The 16,862-nt window shown below is 38.5% G+C and overlaps 1 protein-coding gene across 2 annotated transcripts in view; it reads left to right on the top strand.

The window, feature by feature from the left end:
* Positions 1–8,447, top strand: part of LOC129695617 (E3 ubiquitin-protein ligase RNF38) — a 123,414-nt gene extending 114,967 nt beyond the window's left edge. For both annotated transcript variants that reach the window (XM_055632724.1, XM_055632726.1), the window contains exons 9-12: positions 2,356–2,440; positions 6,310–6,431; positions 7,261–7,360; positions 8,005–8,447. In XM_055632724.1, the coding sequence (XP_055488699.1) occupies positions 2,356–2,440; positions 6,310–6,431; positions 7,261–7,360; positions 8,005–8,067 (370 nt within the window). In that variant the 3' untranslated portion in view covers positions 8,068–8,447. The remainder of the gene's footprint in view (positions 1–2,355; positions 2,441–6,309; positions 6,432–7,260; positions 7,361–8,004) is intronic.
* Positions 8,448–16,862: the final 8,415 nt, after the last annotated feature.

Below are 16,862 nucleotides of genomic sequence, written 5' to 3' on the forward strand. Positions count from 1 at the left end.
TCCCCCAACATCGGGAACATGTTTCCTGCCTCTAGCGTGTCCAAACCCTTAACAATCTTATATGTTTCAATGAGATGCCCTCTCATCGTTCTAAACTCCAGAGTGTACTAACCCAGCCGCTCCATTCTCTCAGCATATGACAGTTCCGCCATCCCGAGAATCAACCTTGTAAACCTACGCTGCACTCCCTCAATAGCAAGAATGTCCTTCCTCAAATTAGGGGACCAAAACGGCAATACATTTCAATACATTTACCTGACCCACTTTGATTGCAGACATCTGCAAACACCCCATCAGCCAGCAATGCTTTCCCAAAGCTCACTGCTGTCCAAGAAACATAGAGCAGCCTGTCAGTTCCTGCTTTTAGTAGTTGAAATGCATCAGTTCAGTTTAGTTTATTGTCACGTGTACTGAGGTAAAGTCAAAAGTTTTTGTTGCATGCTAACCAGTCAGCAGAAAGACGATACATTATTACAATCGAGCCATTTACAGTGTATACTGTAGATACCTGATAAGGGAATAGCATTTAGTGCAAAGCAAAGCCAACAAAGTTCGATCAAGGATAGTCCTAGGGTCATCGAAGAGGTAGATAGTAGTTCAGCACTGCTCTCTGGTTGTGGGAGGATGATTCAGTTGCCTGATAACAGCTGGGAAGAAACTGTCCCTGAATCTGGTGGTGTGCATTTTCACACTTCTGTACCTTTTGCCAGATGGGAGAGGGAAGAAGAGGGAGTGACCAGGGTGCGACTCATCCTTGATTATGCTGCTGGCCTTGCCGAGGCAACATGAGGTATAAATTAAGTCAATAGAAGGGAGGTTGGTTTGTGTGATGCGTTCACAATTCACTGACATTTTTTGCGGTCTTGGATGGAGCAGTTCCGTACCCAAGCTGTGATGCATCCTGATAAAATGCTTTCTATTGTGCATCTGTAGATGTTGGTGAGAGTTGTAGGGGACATGCCAGCCTTCTGAGGAAATAGAGGCATTGGTTTGCTTTCTTGGTTGTTGCTTCAATATGGGTGGTCCAGGAGAAGTTGTTGAAATTGACTCCTAGGAATTTGAAGTCTTCAACCATCCCTACTTCAGCATCGTCAATGCAATGTTTCCTGAAGTTGATTACTAACAAATTTGTCTTACTGACATTGAGAGAAAGATTATTGACTCGACACCAGGACACGAGGTTCTCCAGGGGTCAGCAACCTTGTTCTGCATATGGGCCAGGACACATGTCTGTGAGCGGATGGCGGGCCACATCTATCACGTGTACATGGATCCCGCCCCGGATGGCAGCCATTGAATCACGTATTCACATAGATCCCGCCCCTTCGAGGATGCCACCCTGAGCACTGGCCCCTAGTTACGGCCGCTCATGAACATGGCGTACCTACGGACCATTGCCTTGGCTCTGTCCTGAAGGCGGTGGCTCAAATACTCACTCGTCCCCAGCCTATTGACATCCATGATCACGACAGTGAAGCCCAGACACAGAAGGCGTGCGGCCGTGTCGGCAGCTCTGTGCAGGCTGCGGTACAGCCAGAGGTTGGTGCCATTGCGGCTGCCAGCGCAGTTCTCCTTGCGTCACCGCGGCCTTGGGCTCGGGAGGTACCGGAGATGACAGAAGTCTGTGGGATGGATAAATGCGGGGGGAAATAATACGCCTGCGGGCCGGATGATTTTGGGTTACAGGCCGCATTAGGCCCGGAGGCCATACGTTGCCAACCCCTGCTGTACTCCTTCTCATCATTATTTATATCCGGCCCACAAATGGTTGTGGTGTCTGCAAATTTGAAAATTGAATTAGATTTGTACATGGTTGCACAGTCGTGGGTGCACAAGGATTAAAGAGGAAGGCTAAGAACGCTTCCTGGTTGAAGATTATCGTGGAAGATGATTTGTCCCCTATCCTCACTGATTGGGGTCTGTTGGTCAGGAAGTCGAGGATCCAGTTGCATGTTCCTCAGATCTCTCCATTTTATTAACTTGTAATAATCTAAAGATCTGAACTGGTCTGGATTTCTGGTTCATTAATCACAAATACCAGGTGACATTATGCTACTGATTTAAGGCTACATTAAATCTAGATAAAGAGACTTGAAAATCCTCTGAGAAGGAGATATTTTTAATATAAATCAGGTATGTGAAGTGAAGATCTGTGTGCACGTTCACTGGGCCACCATGTTCCTTTTGATGGAAAATGAGTATTTCAGTCGGCTATTCATGTTTCCCAAAACTAATATAAAATATTATAGATGTAATAGAATTAAATCTACAATGTACATTTTATTTTTATAACCCTGTTACATATAGAAAGTGTTTTTTTGCTATTCAAACTAAAAACCTAATTGTTCATTGCAGATCAATGCTTCCAGTGCCACCTACGGTGGGACCAGCTTTTAGTTTGGAATTGGATGTGGAGGATGGCGAAGTGGAAAATTACGAGGTTAGTAATACGCATTTTGCTGAAACCATGGAAGTTATAGGAGAAATAATTTATGATGAAAGGAAGCGGAGAAAAAAATAATCTTGCCTTCAAGATCAAAATGGGGAACAATAGCGAAGCAAACAATGGAACTCGGGTCAAATGCATTTTTGCAGTAGGATAGTTAGAATATGGGGATATTCTTTTATTTTGTTAGGTGTACAGACAATTTAAAGATATCTTTAATCTTAAAAATCTTTAAAGAAACATTTAGACAGGCACATGGATAGGACAAGTTTAGAGGAATGTGGGCCAAACGCAGGTAGGTAGGACTAGTGTAGATGGGACATGTTGGCCGGTGTGGGAAAGTAGAGCTGAAGGTCCTGTTTCCACGCTGTCAGACTCCATGAGTTTATGATATAATCTGTAAAAGCAACAGACTAGTAAAGTAGAATAATTTTAACTATTCCGGGTGGACTGGGATTATGATTGGAATGCAGGCGGTATTTTTTCATTCTCAACAAGTGTTATTTCTTGGGTAAAAACTTAATAATCTAATAAAAAGAAATGCCTTGTTAATTTTAATAACGAAAATTGAAATAGGAAAATGACATGTATGAGTAGAAAATTTGAGAAATGAGGATCTTAAATCATAGTTTGTGTTTTATTTTATGAACAAACAATAAAAGTTAACATGATGGATACTGGACTGAATAAAGGAAATCTACAAGATGCTAGTGTTTCAAATCAAATCAGGGCACCATAATGTTTGGGACACATGCTTCACGGGTGTTTCTAATTGCTCAGGTGTGTTTAATTGCCTCCTTAATGCAGGTATTTGGAGAGCTCTCAGCACCTTGTCTTTAATCCAGTCTTTCCATCACCTTTGGAAACTTTTATTGCTGTTTATCAACATGAGGACCAAAGTTGTGCCAAAGCAAGTCAAAGAAGCCATTATGAGACTGAGAAACAAGAATAAAACTGTTAGAGACATCAGCCAAACCTTAGGCTTACCAAAATCAACTGTTTGGAACATTATTAAGAAGAAAGAGAGCATTGATGAGTTTACTAATCACAAAGGGACTGGCAGGTCAAGGAAGACCTCCACAGCTGATGACAGAAGAATTCTCTCTATAATAAACAAAAATCCCCAAACACCTGTCCGACAGATTAGAAACACTCTTCAGGCGTCATGTGTGGATTTGTCAATGACCACTCTCCACATAAGACTTCATGAACAGAAATACAGAGGCTACACTGCAAGATACAAACCACTGGTTAGCCGCAAAAATAGGATGGCCAGGTTAAAGTTTGCCAAGAAGTACTTAAAAGAGCAACCATAATTCTGGAAAAAGGTCTTGTGGACAGATGAGACGAAGATTAATTTATATCAGAGTGATGGCAAGAGCAAATGAGGAACTGCCCAAGATCCAAAGCATACCACCTCATCTGTGAAACACAGTGGTGGAGATGTTATGGCCTGGGCACGTATGGCTGCTGAAGGTACTGGCTCACTTATCTTCATTGATCTTCTTCTTAAGGCAGCTGGCAATGGTGAAGCCCATTCTTGAACGACAGCATTTTGAAACAGTAATCCATGCCTTCATCACGTCTCGGCTGGATTACTGTAACGCACTTTATTTTGGAGTTAGCCGATCTTCCCTTGCACGTCTCCAGTTGGTTCAGAATGCTGCTGCTCGCCTTTTAACTGGAACACGTAAGAGGGAGCACATAACGCCTATTCTGGCCTCCCTCCACTGGCTGCCTGTGTACTTTAGAGTTCATTTTAAGACTCTTTTATTTGTTTTTAAATCTTTAAATGGTCTCGCCCCGCCTTACCTCTCTGAGCTGCTTCATCCCTATGCTCCTGCCCGGTGCCTCAGGTCAGCTGATCAGCTGCTCCTGGAGGTACCGAGGTCTAAGCGGAAGCTCAGAGGGGATAGAGCCTTCTCTGTTGCTGCTCCGACATTATGGAACACTCTACCCTTGCACATTAGACAGGCCCCTTCACTGTCCATTTTCAAAACTAATTTTAAAACCCTTTTCTATTCCTTGGCTTTCGACCCTGCATGAGACTTTGCTCCTGTTTTAGTGTTTCTATTGTTTTTTTATTGTTTTTTTACTGTCGTTTAATGTTTTTATTGTTTTGTTTTATGTTTATGATTAGTCATGTACAGCACTTTGTTGCAAAAGTGGTTGTTTTTAAAGTGCTCTATAAATAAAGTTCAGTTCAGTTCAGTTGCGTATGGCTTGCACAGACTAAAGTTATAGGACAACTTGTTCTATTTGATCTGATTTGATTGTGCACGCTGGGTTGATTGCATTCGTCGAAACAGGGCGGACCACGTGAAGGTTACAATCTTCCACCCCAACTTCATTGATGATGCAACTGCTGATGGTAGTAGCATAATGAATACTGAAGTGTATAGATACATCCTATCTGCTCAAGTTCCAACCAATGCCTCAAAATTCATTGGGAGGCAGCAGTTCATTCTACAGCAAGACAATGATTCCAAACGTACTGCTAAAGCAACAAAGGAGTTTTTCAAAGCTAAAAAATGGTCAATCACCCGATCTGAACCCAATTGAGCATTCCTTTTATATGCTGAAGAAAAAACTGAAGGGGACTAGCCCCCAAAACAATCAAAAGCTAAAGATGGCTGCAATACTGGCCTGGCAGAGCATCACCAGAGAAGACACCAAGCAACTGGTGATGTCCATGAATCGCGGACTTCAAGCAGTCATTACATGCAAAGGATATGCAACAAAATACTAAACATGACTAATTTAATTTACATGACATTGCTGTGTCCCAAACATTATGGTGCTCTGAAATGGGGGGACCATGTATAAACACTACTGTAATAGCTACATGGTGAAGCCAAAATGTATAAAAATGGCCTTTATTAAAATCTGACAATGTGCACTTTAACCACATGTGATTTGTTCTATTATAAATCTCAAATTGTGGAGTACTGAGGCAAATAAAAAAATGATAGGTCTTTGTCCCAAACATTATGGAGGGCACTGTAGGTATGGAAGCAAGAACAGACTACAGAGAATGATGATGGTAAGATACCACTGAAAGAGTTTTATGGAATTTAAAAAAATTGAGGAAAGAGTAGCTATAAAGGTCTTTCTAGCCTTTATAAATGTGCCATTTTTAAAAGCAAACCATCTCAAAACTTGTTGCCAACAGAGCGTTTGCATTTATTGCTATATTTTTGAGGATCCATCAATACAAATGGGTGGTAAAATTATATTGACATATATGTAGAATATAGACACAAAATGCTGGAGTAACTCAGTGGGTCAAGCAGCATCTATGGAGAAAACGAATGGGTGGCGTTTTGCGCTTGACCTTTCTTCAGATCGAGAGTCAGAAAATAGGAAAATAGAGGTATGAAAATGTACAGAACAAATCAGAACAGGCACCGATGACCAAGGAAAGGTGGAGCCCACAATGGTACATTGTTGGCTGTGGAACAGGTGATAATAAAGGGATATGAACAGTGGAAAATATGGGAAGAAATTGCTGGCATTTTTGGCCTCTGGGATTGCAGGATAATACCGCATTTTAGAAACATTTTTTCTGATTTTGAGATTTTCTTTGTGCTTGTATAATGCACAATTCTGTCTAAGCAAACATTAGTCTAAAATAAATATTTGGCAAGCTATAAAACAGAAAATAAACATGCTTAATAGTAGTTTGATAATATACTTTAAACATAGTGAAATATCTTATGTGCTTTATGGATACAACTGTTTCCATACTTACACAAAAACATAAATTCCTAACAATTAGGCATCCTTACATAATATTGCTCAAGAGCTAAGAGTTCACATTTAATTTCAAGCATTCATTACTAATATGTTTACTTTGAATAAAGGCACTTCTTAACCTGGCAGAAAGACTGGGAGAAGCCAAACCGCGGGGACTTACAAAAGCAGACATTGAACAACTTCCATCATATAGATTTAACCCTAACAACCACCAGTCGGAGCAAACATTGTAAGTATTTCTGATATAATTCATAGTGAGACTATTTAACCCTTCAACTGATACCAAGAATTCTTCCACTTGGAGAGCCCTGAAGCAATTAGTTTTATTTGTCATCTCAATGTTATCATTAATGCAAAAAATCAATAAAGAAGAGTGTAGGAAGGAACTGCAGATGCTGGTTTACACCGTATATAGATACAAAATGCTGGAGTAGCTCATGTCACCTATTCTTTTCTCCAGGGATGCTGCCTGTCCCGCTGAGTTACTCCAGCATTTTGTGCCTATCTTCAATATATCTATTTGAATAAATATATGAATCTTGGTACCCCTAATACTAATTTGTATTCTTGAGATGTGGTTGAGATTTGGCACTGCCGTTTGTGGAGATGACGGAAAGGAATTATTAAGAGCCAAAGATTACATCAAAACTGGGGATCAGACTGACGTTACTGCTTCCTTCTCTTTTTCACTAATACACCGTACAAGTGTATAATTGGCCAAGTAAGGGAAGTAATAGCTGGAAGCTGCAGCAATCAACTGGGGTGTGTGGGGTTGTTAGCAATCCCTAATTTGATTTAGGATTATGTCAAAGATTTAGGGATAAGAGAAGGGGAAAGAGAAGATAGAAGTTGGGGAAGGAATTTATGCCATTTTTATTGAAGGCGAGGGCATTGGTGTATGATGTACTAAAACCAACAATTGAGAGGGTTATGTCAGAGATTGGAAGGTAGACCCTGCCTCCTTTTTGCACAATGTAAATCCAGTCCCCATAGTTGAAAGTTCTGACACAATCTGCTGGTGCAATCTGCAATAATTTTGTCTTCCATTGTTCATACAGATGCGTTGTGTGCATGTGTGATTTTGAGTCAAGACAACTACTTAGAGTCTTACCCTGCAACCATGAGTTTCATGCCAAGTGTGTCGACAAATGGTTGAAGGTAAAATGACTTTGTAACCATGTGCTTGGACCTGACGTCTTATTCTCTAAAATATTATCAAAATTTGTTTTTAGCATTTTATAATGCAAGATGTTGAAATAATATTGCAATAATATCTACATAGTATTAATTATTTCGTGTAATTTGTAGTAAGAAAGTCTAAATTCATTTAATATTTTAAGTGCGACTGAGTTTGGCTAATCTGTAATATTTGTACATTTATTTCAAGAAATACATTTATATTCTTTGTTGCCATAACAAGAAAAATAATATCATATGAACGAGTTTATTATATTAACTGAAGTAATTTTGACCGCTCCATTTTTCTCTATTATTTTAAATAATAATCGGATAATTCCACTATCATAGTGAAGTATAAATCGTTAATACAATTGTCACAAAATTGAATTCCTGATTTGTTTATGAAGGAAAAATCCAAATATGGTTCGTGTTCATAATGTGTTATGCTGCAGACTTACATTAAATCATAAGTTGCAATCTGCTCAAGATCTACCTATGCAAGACTTGGGTGTTTGGGACCAGCGTTCATATGATTCGATTAGTGTCAATCTTTATATATACTTTAATTTCTTCAAAATCTAATACCAATATATAAATCATGATGTTTCTTTTTACTTCCGCAGGCCAATCGTACGTGTCCAATTTGTCGAGCAGATGCTTCAGAAGTTCACCGTGATTCAGAATGAGACCAGTTTAATAGCACAAATTTGGTTGTTCCTTGTTGCATATGAATGAACTATCCATTGAACATGCCTATTGTGGCTTCCAGCCTTCCCTTTACATTAAGGGTCATGATGTGATGCAGTTATTTGACCTCCCTTTGCACTGTGTGATTTAATGATTTATAAAGCTTATATAGTCTTCACATTGAACAATTATGGGATTGTTATACTAACAGTGTGATTGGAACTCCAAAGAATTTTTTTCAGCTTAATTTGTGTGTGCACTAACATTCCCTTTTTTGTGTGATCATTCCGGGTATTGCTGCAGGATTACAGTGGATGTGATCTTTTAGCATGTGTGCTTTTATATATTTAACACACACATGTATATATGTGTGTGTGTGTTATATATATATATATATATATATAGATATATATATATATATATATATATATATATATATATATATATATATATATATATATATATATATATATATATATATATATATATATATATATATATATATTAGTTCAACAATTTTAGCAGTCTACCTTAGAGCCTTCAGGTACTGTGAGTGAGAGTGATTGTAGGTGTGCAAGTATTCTAGCCACATGTACTTTGTCAGATAAACTTAAGTACTGGCATGGTGTGAGTTGTATGTGTGTAGTCTTAATTATGCTGAAATGTATAGTTATTTATACAGTACTAGTACTGTACACTGGTTTGTATCTTTCTGTTTGCAGTTGCACACTGTAAGTTAAGGGTGCAGCAATTATGTAAATTTTATCAGCCAGTTACCCCTCAGTATTGTATAATGGCAAATTGGAAAACCATATGATAAAAAAAACATCCACATTTAAATGAATAGTCAAGAAAGATGTTGATCTGTAAAATGGTATATTGTAACCCAAAGTACAAAACAAGTATCTGCTTGTTAATACTAAGTATCTACTTAGTGAAATACTTTGCTGTCCAGTGACGTATAATGAATGTAAATTCTGTAAGCAGAATGACAAGGGGTTTGAAAGCTGGGTGTTGTATAATAATATTATATGTGACTGAAATTACTGGCCAATCTGATAACATAGGCCACCCATTGTGCAAAATATTCCGATAAGCACCTTAAGACCTTACCTGATTTGTTCAGTTATTTTGCTACTTAAAAAGAGACATTTCTCCATTTTATCTTCTGATCTTAATGAATGCTTCCATGTTGCATCCGTCCTAGCACAATATTAATTATTGTTTCTTTCAAACTTTCTGATTGAGCACAGCACAGCACTATTAGGCATTCTACTGCCTTCAGCTCCACCTTTCTGATCAAATAAAATGTTCTCCATCTTAAGTATTTTAGTTCTTTCTCTTGACAACGCTCTATAATTTTTACTGTTAGCTTGAGTAGTAATTTCCCCATATCTGCAAATAAACCCCAATAAAGTTATTTGCATATATATGTGCCCAAGTCACAATGCTTGGGATTTTCATTTAAAATTTGTAGGAAAGAACCGAGCAGTTATTAGGTCTATTAAGTGGTAACCAAATTATAATCAACAGTTTGTGGTATTTGATTCAATTTTTAACAAATTTTGTAAAAGAAAAATTGCGAAATTACTATTTTTATAGTACGAAATAGGGGCCAACCGCTGAATAAAAACATTTGGAGAAGAAGATCTAAAGCAGATTTGGATTGAAGACATTTCATGCCTCCTTTTCTTTGATCCTTCAAGATTGTAATCGACTCAGTAGTCATTTACAGTAAATCAATATTGATTATTCTTGTAGATTTTTAATATTTTGCTAATAAAAATTCACTAACATTTGGTTGAAGCAAAGATTGCAATCAATTGGTTTAGAAATTCTCACTTTAGGATGCAACTTGTAATTTACTGTAATTATTTAATAATCTAACATACACCAGACAGTTTATGTTTTTGATTTAGATTGTTGGGATGAATTGCGAGCCTGGTGTTGCAACAGACCAGACCTGGCTTATAACTGCTTGTTACTTAAACTGGATACAGAATGGAAACAAATTTAATTTCCATATGTGGTTATTATTTCATTTAATAACAATGGTCTAAAAATTGAAACCTTAATTGACTTCTCGCCTTCGACCTCAGTTGTAGTTGTGACTTAATAATGATTTGTGGTGGAGTATTGACATCAATAACATATCAGTATTGAAACATTCTATGAAATTGGAGTCATTAGAACTTGGAGATATCAACAATATACAAGCAAAAAGCTAGCAAATTATATCTGCACACCAAATATTAGCAACTGGTATTACTTTTTATAGTTTTGTTAATGTTCTAGATTTGAAGACTGTTTCTCTTAAAGTGTATCCAGTACTTTGAAAGGCCAATATTTTGAAGCTTGAGACGGTCGAAAATGCAGAAAAAGATGATATCATTATCATCATTATCACTATTCAGTTACATGAGTACAATAAATATTTTTCATCATGACTTCCTCATCAGGCCAAATGCAATGTGTAATTCTTGAGTAGAAGCAAGATATGTAAAAGCACAGCCAAAGATTGTAAATATTGCAGGAAGAATTTATAAATTGGAACCAGGGTGAGCTAAATTTAAAAATTCTTGATGTGTTCTCGATACATTTTCCTTCTTTAAATTATTTATAGAATCATGGAAGAAAAATTGTAAATACGGGCCTCTTAGGCACACTGGATTATTATAATTCAGTATACAAGGTATTAGTGTAGTGATAATGGACGTGCAAAATTTTAAAGATATAAGATATATACAACTGATAGCATGAATAGTGTTATCGTTTATTCTTTTAATACATAATTTCCTTTCTGATTTGAAGATCTTGAATGTACCTTTAATTATAGTTGAGCTTTTGGTTATTCGTTCGTTTTGTGCATTCCTTGTAGTAGTCTTAAATATCCCAAGGCACTACACCATCAGACATTTGTAGTGCCATGCTCCAGAATGTACAGAAGCACTGTGTGACACTTTTTTTCCTGCATGATTATTAATTCCTGATATTATTTGAACCAGTGTTAAATCCGTTTTGTGCTTATAATTCACCGCTACGATAATGCTGAGACATACTGATGCTGAACATAGCATCATCTGAATGATGATATTTAGGTTAAGTGGCGCTGCCAATAGTTAATTTTAAAGATTCATTATTGTTGTGTCATCATAATTAATTGTAACACTCATGGCAGAATTAATGAGATCAGATTGGAATTATTTTATTTGGAGAGAATAGCTTTCATTTAATCTTCATATGGAAATTGGAGTCAGAGAGGAAGCAAAGTAACAATTAGGTCTGGTTATTGGCAAAGTTAATTGTTGCACTCTTAATGCTTAACCACTTTTAAAATGTTTCTTATTTTTGCATGGAGACTGTAGGACAGATGTGTGCAGACTTTGCTTTCTGTGGTCAGTGTGTTTTAAGTACATGTGCATGTGATTCAAGCAAACTCATACTGGCCATGGCTGCATCTGCCCAGCTGGGGTTGGTTTGGGTGGGAATGGGGATTCATGCTGAGCTATTACTGCCATGAACTGTAATGCGCATTTTGTATTTAATCCCACAGTCTGTATGATGTAAGGGAAGCAACAACTTGCAGTAGGATATGTTGTGTTGGTTGACCCCACAAATATTGGGTTTATCAATGTGTCCGGCTCACCATTTTTTTTAATGTTTTGCATGCCGTTTTAGTGAACAGTTTGAAATTTCTGTTAATTGTAAACAAATATCACAAAGACCTAGTGATACCCCAGGTTTTGGTCATTATTTCAAGAAACCAAGAGTTTAAAGCTAGACTGTTAACCTTCAAAAGGATTTCCATACTGATCCTTTTTAAAAAAAAAAAAGAAGTTTGTTCTAAATGTAGCAACATTTGGGGTAACGTCTTAAAAGTGTGATATTGAAGATGGGGTTTCAACAGCAGCCTAAATTTCTAGGGGAAGTAAAACCTGAAGCACATACAATCTGGGTCATCGTTAGGTCTTAATGAACATTTTTTTTAGCGGGATTTTTATTTGGTACATATACTGTTACCTCATTTGCCACTATATGTTTAAAAATTGCTGATGAATCAGTAAAAAAGCAAGTTACATTTTTTGGAGGCTTTTGAGCATTTAATTAAATCATTCATATATTCTATCATTTAACATGACAATTAGTTTTCAGTGTTGTATTATAAATCTATCTGTAACCAAATCATTTGAAAGCTTGATAAATTTTTAACAAAATTTGTACATTTTTTATGGAAGTTACTAGTAATGCTTTACTAAGTAGTGCAATGATTTTTTATTTTTAATCCCTGTGCCCAATTTTGAAGTTGAGAGGGTTGTTCATTTAATAAATGTATGATGTATACTTTGGTAGTCTTAATTTTATTCAAAGTGTTAAATTAATCTTTCAACCAAAATGTTCTATTATTATTTCTTACCATACGTCTAACATTTTAGTTGTATGATTTTCCATTTGGAGATTAAATAGAAACCTTGAAAACTGGTGAGGTCCAAAAGGGAACTTTATAAGCAGTAAAATTGTTTAAGTGCATGTCATTCTACAAAGACAAAACTAGTTACAGTACAAGGAGTGTAGGAAAGAACTGCAGATGCTGGTTTACACCAAAGATAGACAAAATGCTGGCATAACTCAGCGGGTCAGGCAGCATCTCTGGAGAAAAGGAATACGTGAAGTTTCAGGAAGAAGGATATGCTGGGAGTATTGCTGTCTCCCTCTGGCCCTTTAATAATTGCGGGCAAGCTGAGAACAATCATATCTCTACACAGCAGAAGAAAGATGCATAACAGTGACTATCTGGGAGACACCTGCGCACACATTGCCTCGCATTTGGGATGCTGTTCCACATGGTAACTCCCACAAAGTATCGGGTCTACTGACATTAATTAATTGGAGCATTGCTCCAATAGGCACCCATTCTTATGACTCCTTATTTTCATATATTACATTGCATTTGCCATAATACTGCCCACTCATTTAACCCATTAATGTTTCTTTATAAATCTTAGCACGAGTACCCTACAACATAATATGCCCAGGCATAGAGGACCGCACACTTTACCCTCTATTGCAATTAAATGCATATACCTTGGGGTACATGATAACCCCGAATATGTCTGAAATATATAAAGGTGCAGTGTATAGTGGTTGGACTGTATATAATAGAAACAAAAATGCAAATGCATGAAATAGAAATGAGAAATGATTTTCAGGGATTTACAGATATATTTATACTATGATTTGACTCCAGGATATACAGTGCATTCAGAAAGTATTCAGATCCCTTCAGTTTAGAAACATAGAAAATAGGTGCAGGAGTAGGCCATTCGGCCCTTCGAGCCTGCACCGCCATTCAATATGATCATGGCTGATCATCCAACTCAGTATCCTGTACCTGCCTACTCTCCATACCCCCTGATCCCTTTAACCACAAGGGCCACATCTCCCTCTTAAATATAGCCAATGGACTGGCCTCAACTACCTTCTGTGGCAGAGAGTTCCAGAGATTCACCACGCTCTGTGAAAAATGTTTTTCCCATCCTAAAGGATTTCCCCTCTGTCCTTAAGCTGTGACCCCTTGTCCTGGACTTCCCCAACATCGGGAACAATCTTCCTGCATCTAGCCTGTCCAACCCCTTAAGAACTTTGTAAGTTTCTATAAAATCCCCCCTCAAATGATTTTCCACATTTTCTTACGTTACAGCCTTATTCTAAAATGGATTAAATTCTATTTTTTATCATCAATCTACACACTATATCCCATAATAAAAGCGAAAACAGGTGTTTAGAAATATTTGCAAAGCAATTAAAAAGAAATAATGGAAATATCACATTTACATAAGTATTCAGACACTTTACTCGGTACTTTGTTGAGGCACCTATGGCAGTGATTGCAGCCTCAAGTCTTCATGGGTATGACGCTACAAGCTTGGCACACCTGTATTTGGATAATTTCTCCCATTCTTCTCTGCAGTTCCTCGCAAGCTCGGTCAGGTTGGATGGGGAGCGTCGATGCACAGCTATTTTCAGGATGTTTGATCGGGATTAAGTCTGGGCTCTGGCTGGGCCACTCGAGGACATTCACAGACTTATCACGAAGCCACTCCTGCGTTGTCTTGGCTGTGTGTTTAGGGTCGTTGTCCTGTTGGAAGGTGAACCTCCGCCCCAGTCTGAGGCCCTGAACGCTCTGGAGCAGGTTTTCAAGGATCTCTCTATAATTTGCTCCGTAATTTTTCCCTCGATCCTGACTAGTCTCCCAGTTCCTGCCACTGAAAAACATTCCCACAGCATGATGCTGCCACCACCATGCATCCCCGTGGGTATGGTATTGGCCAGGTGATGAGCGGTGTTTCATCCAGACATGACACTTGACATTCAGGCCAAAGAGTTCAATCTTGCTTTCATCAGACCAGAGAGTCCTTTAGGTGCCCTTTGGCAAACTCCAAGCAGGCAGTCATGTTCCTTTTACTGAGGAGTGGTTTCCGTCTGGCCACTCTACCATAAAGGCCTGATTGGTGGAGTGCTTCTGGAAGGCTCTCCCATCCCTACAAAGGAACTCTGGAGCTCTGTCAGAGTGACCGTCAGGTTCTTGGTCACCTCCCTGACCAATGCCCTTCTCCCCCGATTGCTCAGTTTGGCCGGGCGGACAGCTCTATAAAAAGTCTTGCTGGTTCCCAAGTTCAACTATTTAAGAATGACGGAGGCCACTGTGCTCTTCGGGACTTGCAATGCTGCAAAAATTGTTTTATACCCTTCCCCAGATCTGTGTCTCGACACAATCCTGTCTCGGAGGTCTATGGACAATTCCTTCATGGCTTGGTGTTTACTCTGACATGCACTGTCAACTGTGGGACCTTATATAGACAGATGTGTGCCTCCACTGGTGGACTCCAATCAAGTTGTAGAAACATCTCAAGGATAATCAATGGAAACAGGATGCACCTAGGCTCAATTTTGAGTGTCTGATTACTTATGTAAATGTGATATTTCAGTTATTTCTTTTTAATTACATTGCAAACATTCTAAACACCTGTTTATGCTCCTTCATTCCGGGGTATTGTGTGTAGATTGATGATAAAGAAAATGAATTTAATCCATTTTAAAATAAGGCTGTAACGTAACAAAATGTGGAAAAAGTGAAGGGATCTGCATGCATCTGTTACACTGTGCAAATGTGTTGAATCAGTTGATTTACCCGTGCCGTATTCTTAACGGGTTAATTTACGATGTGTTCATGTAATTAATATCTTGTAATTTTTATATTGCCTGGTGGCTCACTGAAGGCAGCTTTTTTAAGCATGAAGGCTTGGAATTTTAAGCAGGCAGCCTGGATCTTTGAAACATTGCATATTTACTTGTCAATTAATAAGTCAATTAATGGCTGACCATCTGCTCAGGTTCCCACACCTCTGCCATTCTAATTGAAACCATCCCAAGTAGCACCAGCAAACCTGACGGCAAGGATGTTGATGCCCCTCCAGTTCAGATGTGACCCATCCCTATTGTACAGGTCACCTCTGCCCCAGAAGAGATCCCAAAAATCCAAAATTCTGAAACCCTATCCCTGTACCAACTCCCGAGCCATACATTCATCAGTCCTATCTTTGTATTCCTACCCTTGCTAACAAGTGGCATAGGGAATAATCCCCAGATTACTGCCTTCAAAGTCCTTTTTAATCTTTTGCCTATTCCCTGTATTTGCTTTACAGGACCGTATCATTTTTTCTACCTATGTTATCTGTGCCATCCTGGAGTCCTGTTTGCTTTCATATAATCTGCCTGTCTGCAGCACCTCATATTTTGCTTGGGCAGCTTACAACCAACTGGGAGGAACATTGATTTCTCTAATTTCAAAATTGGGGTGACCCCCCCCCCCCCCCCCCTTCCCAGGCCAACAATGGGCCATTATGGGCTCCACCTTTCCTTGGTCATCTGTTGCTATCCCTGTTTTATTCTAACCTTTTGTTACCACCAATTCCCTCCCCTATACTTTCAGTCTGAAGAAGGGTCCCGACCCGAATCATCACCCATCCTTTTTCTCCAGAGACACTGCCTGACCTGCTGAATGAATCCAGCAATTTGTGTCAGTCTCCCATCATTAGAGCTCTGCCTGACTTCACCCTTTCCCACTGTGCTTCAGAGGCAGCCCTAGAGCCACAGACTTGATTGCTGCTCTTCCCTGACCGGTCAACCCCCACCCCAAGAGTATCTAAAAGGTTATACCTGTTTCCTGCATCTTTTTCTGATGATCACCCTTTTACTCTCTATGCACCTTTTGTCATGATCACCAAGGACCATTCCACCATCTTACACCAAAACCATTAAGACACTAAGGACAATTATATATAAAAATCAACAGATCATACCTTAACCTGTTGTCACCCTCTGCTCGGCTTCCTCACCTTAGTCTCTTGAATCAAAGCCTCAACATTTACACGGAAACATATCACTTCTCAACACATCCTCGACCAGGAAAGCTGCTCCATTATTCCTTTGCTATTTATTGGCTGATGTGCCTCTCAATAAGTCAGTCAACTTTATTTTCTAATCTACTCCTAATTGCAACAAAAAAAAGCTTTTCATTGTACCTTGGTGATAAACTAAACTAAGTTGTCACACAGTAAACAGTACAGTGGAATATTTCTATCAACGCGAGAGTGTACGTGGAGTCTTCTATTCCATTGAACTATTGTTTCGTAGTGCATTCATTAATTTGTATTGTACTGATGCATGAATGGAACACCTTCACATTACAGATTGCAACCGGCTTCACCCCAATTTTGAAGATAACTCGGGCTGA

This window comes from Leucoraja erinacea, chromosome 3 (genome assembly GCF_028641065.1).
Source record: "Leucoraja erinacea ecotype New England chromosome 3, Leri_hhj_1, whole genome shotgun sequence".
Classification (NCBI taxonomy): Eukaryota; Metazoa; Chordata; class Chondrichthyes; order Rajiformes; family Rajidae; genus Leucoraja; species Leucoraja erinaceus.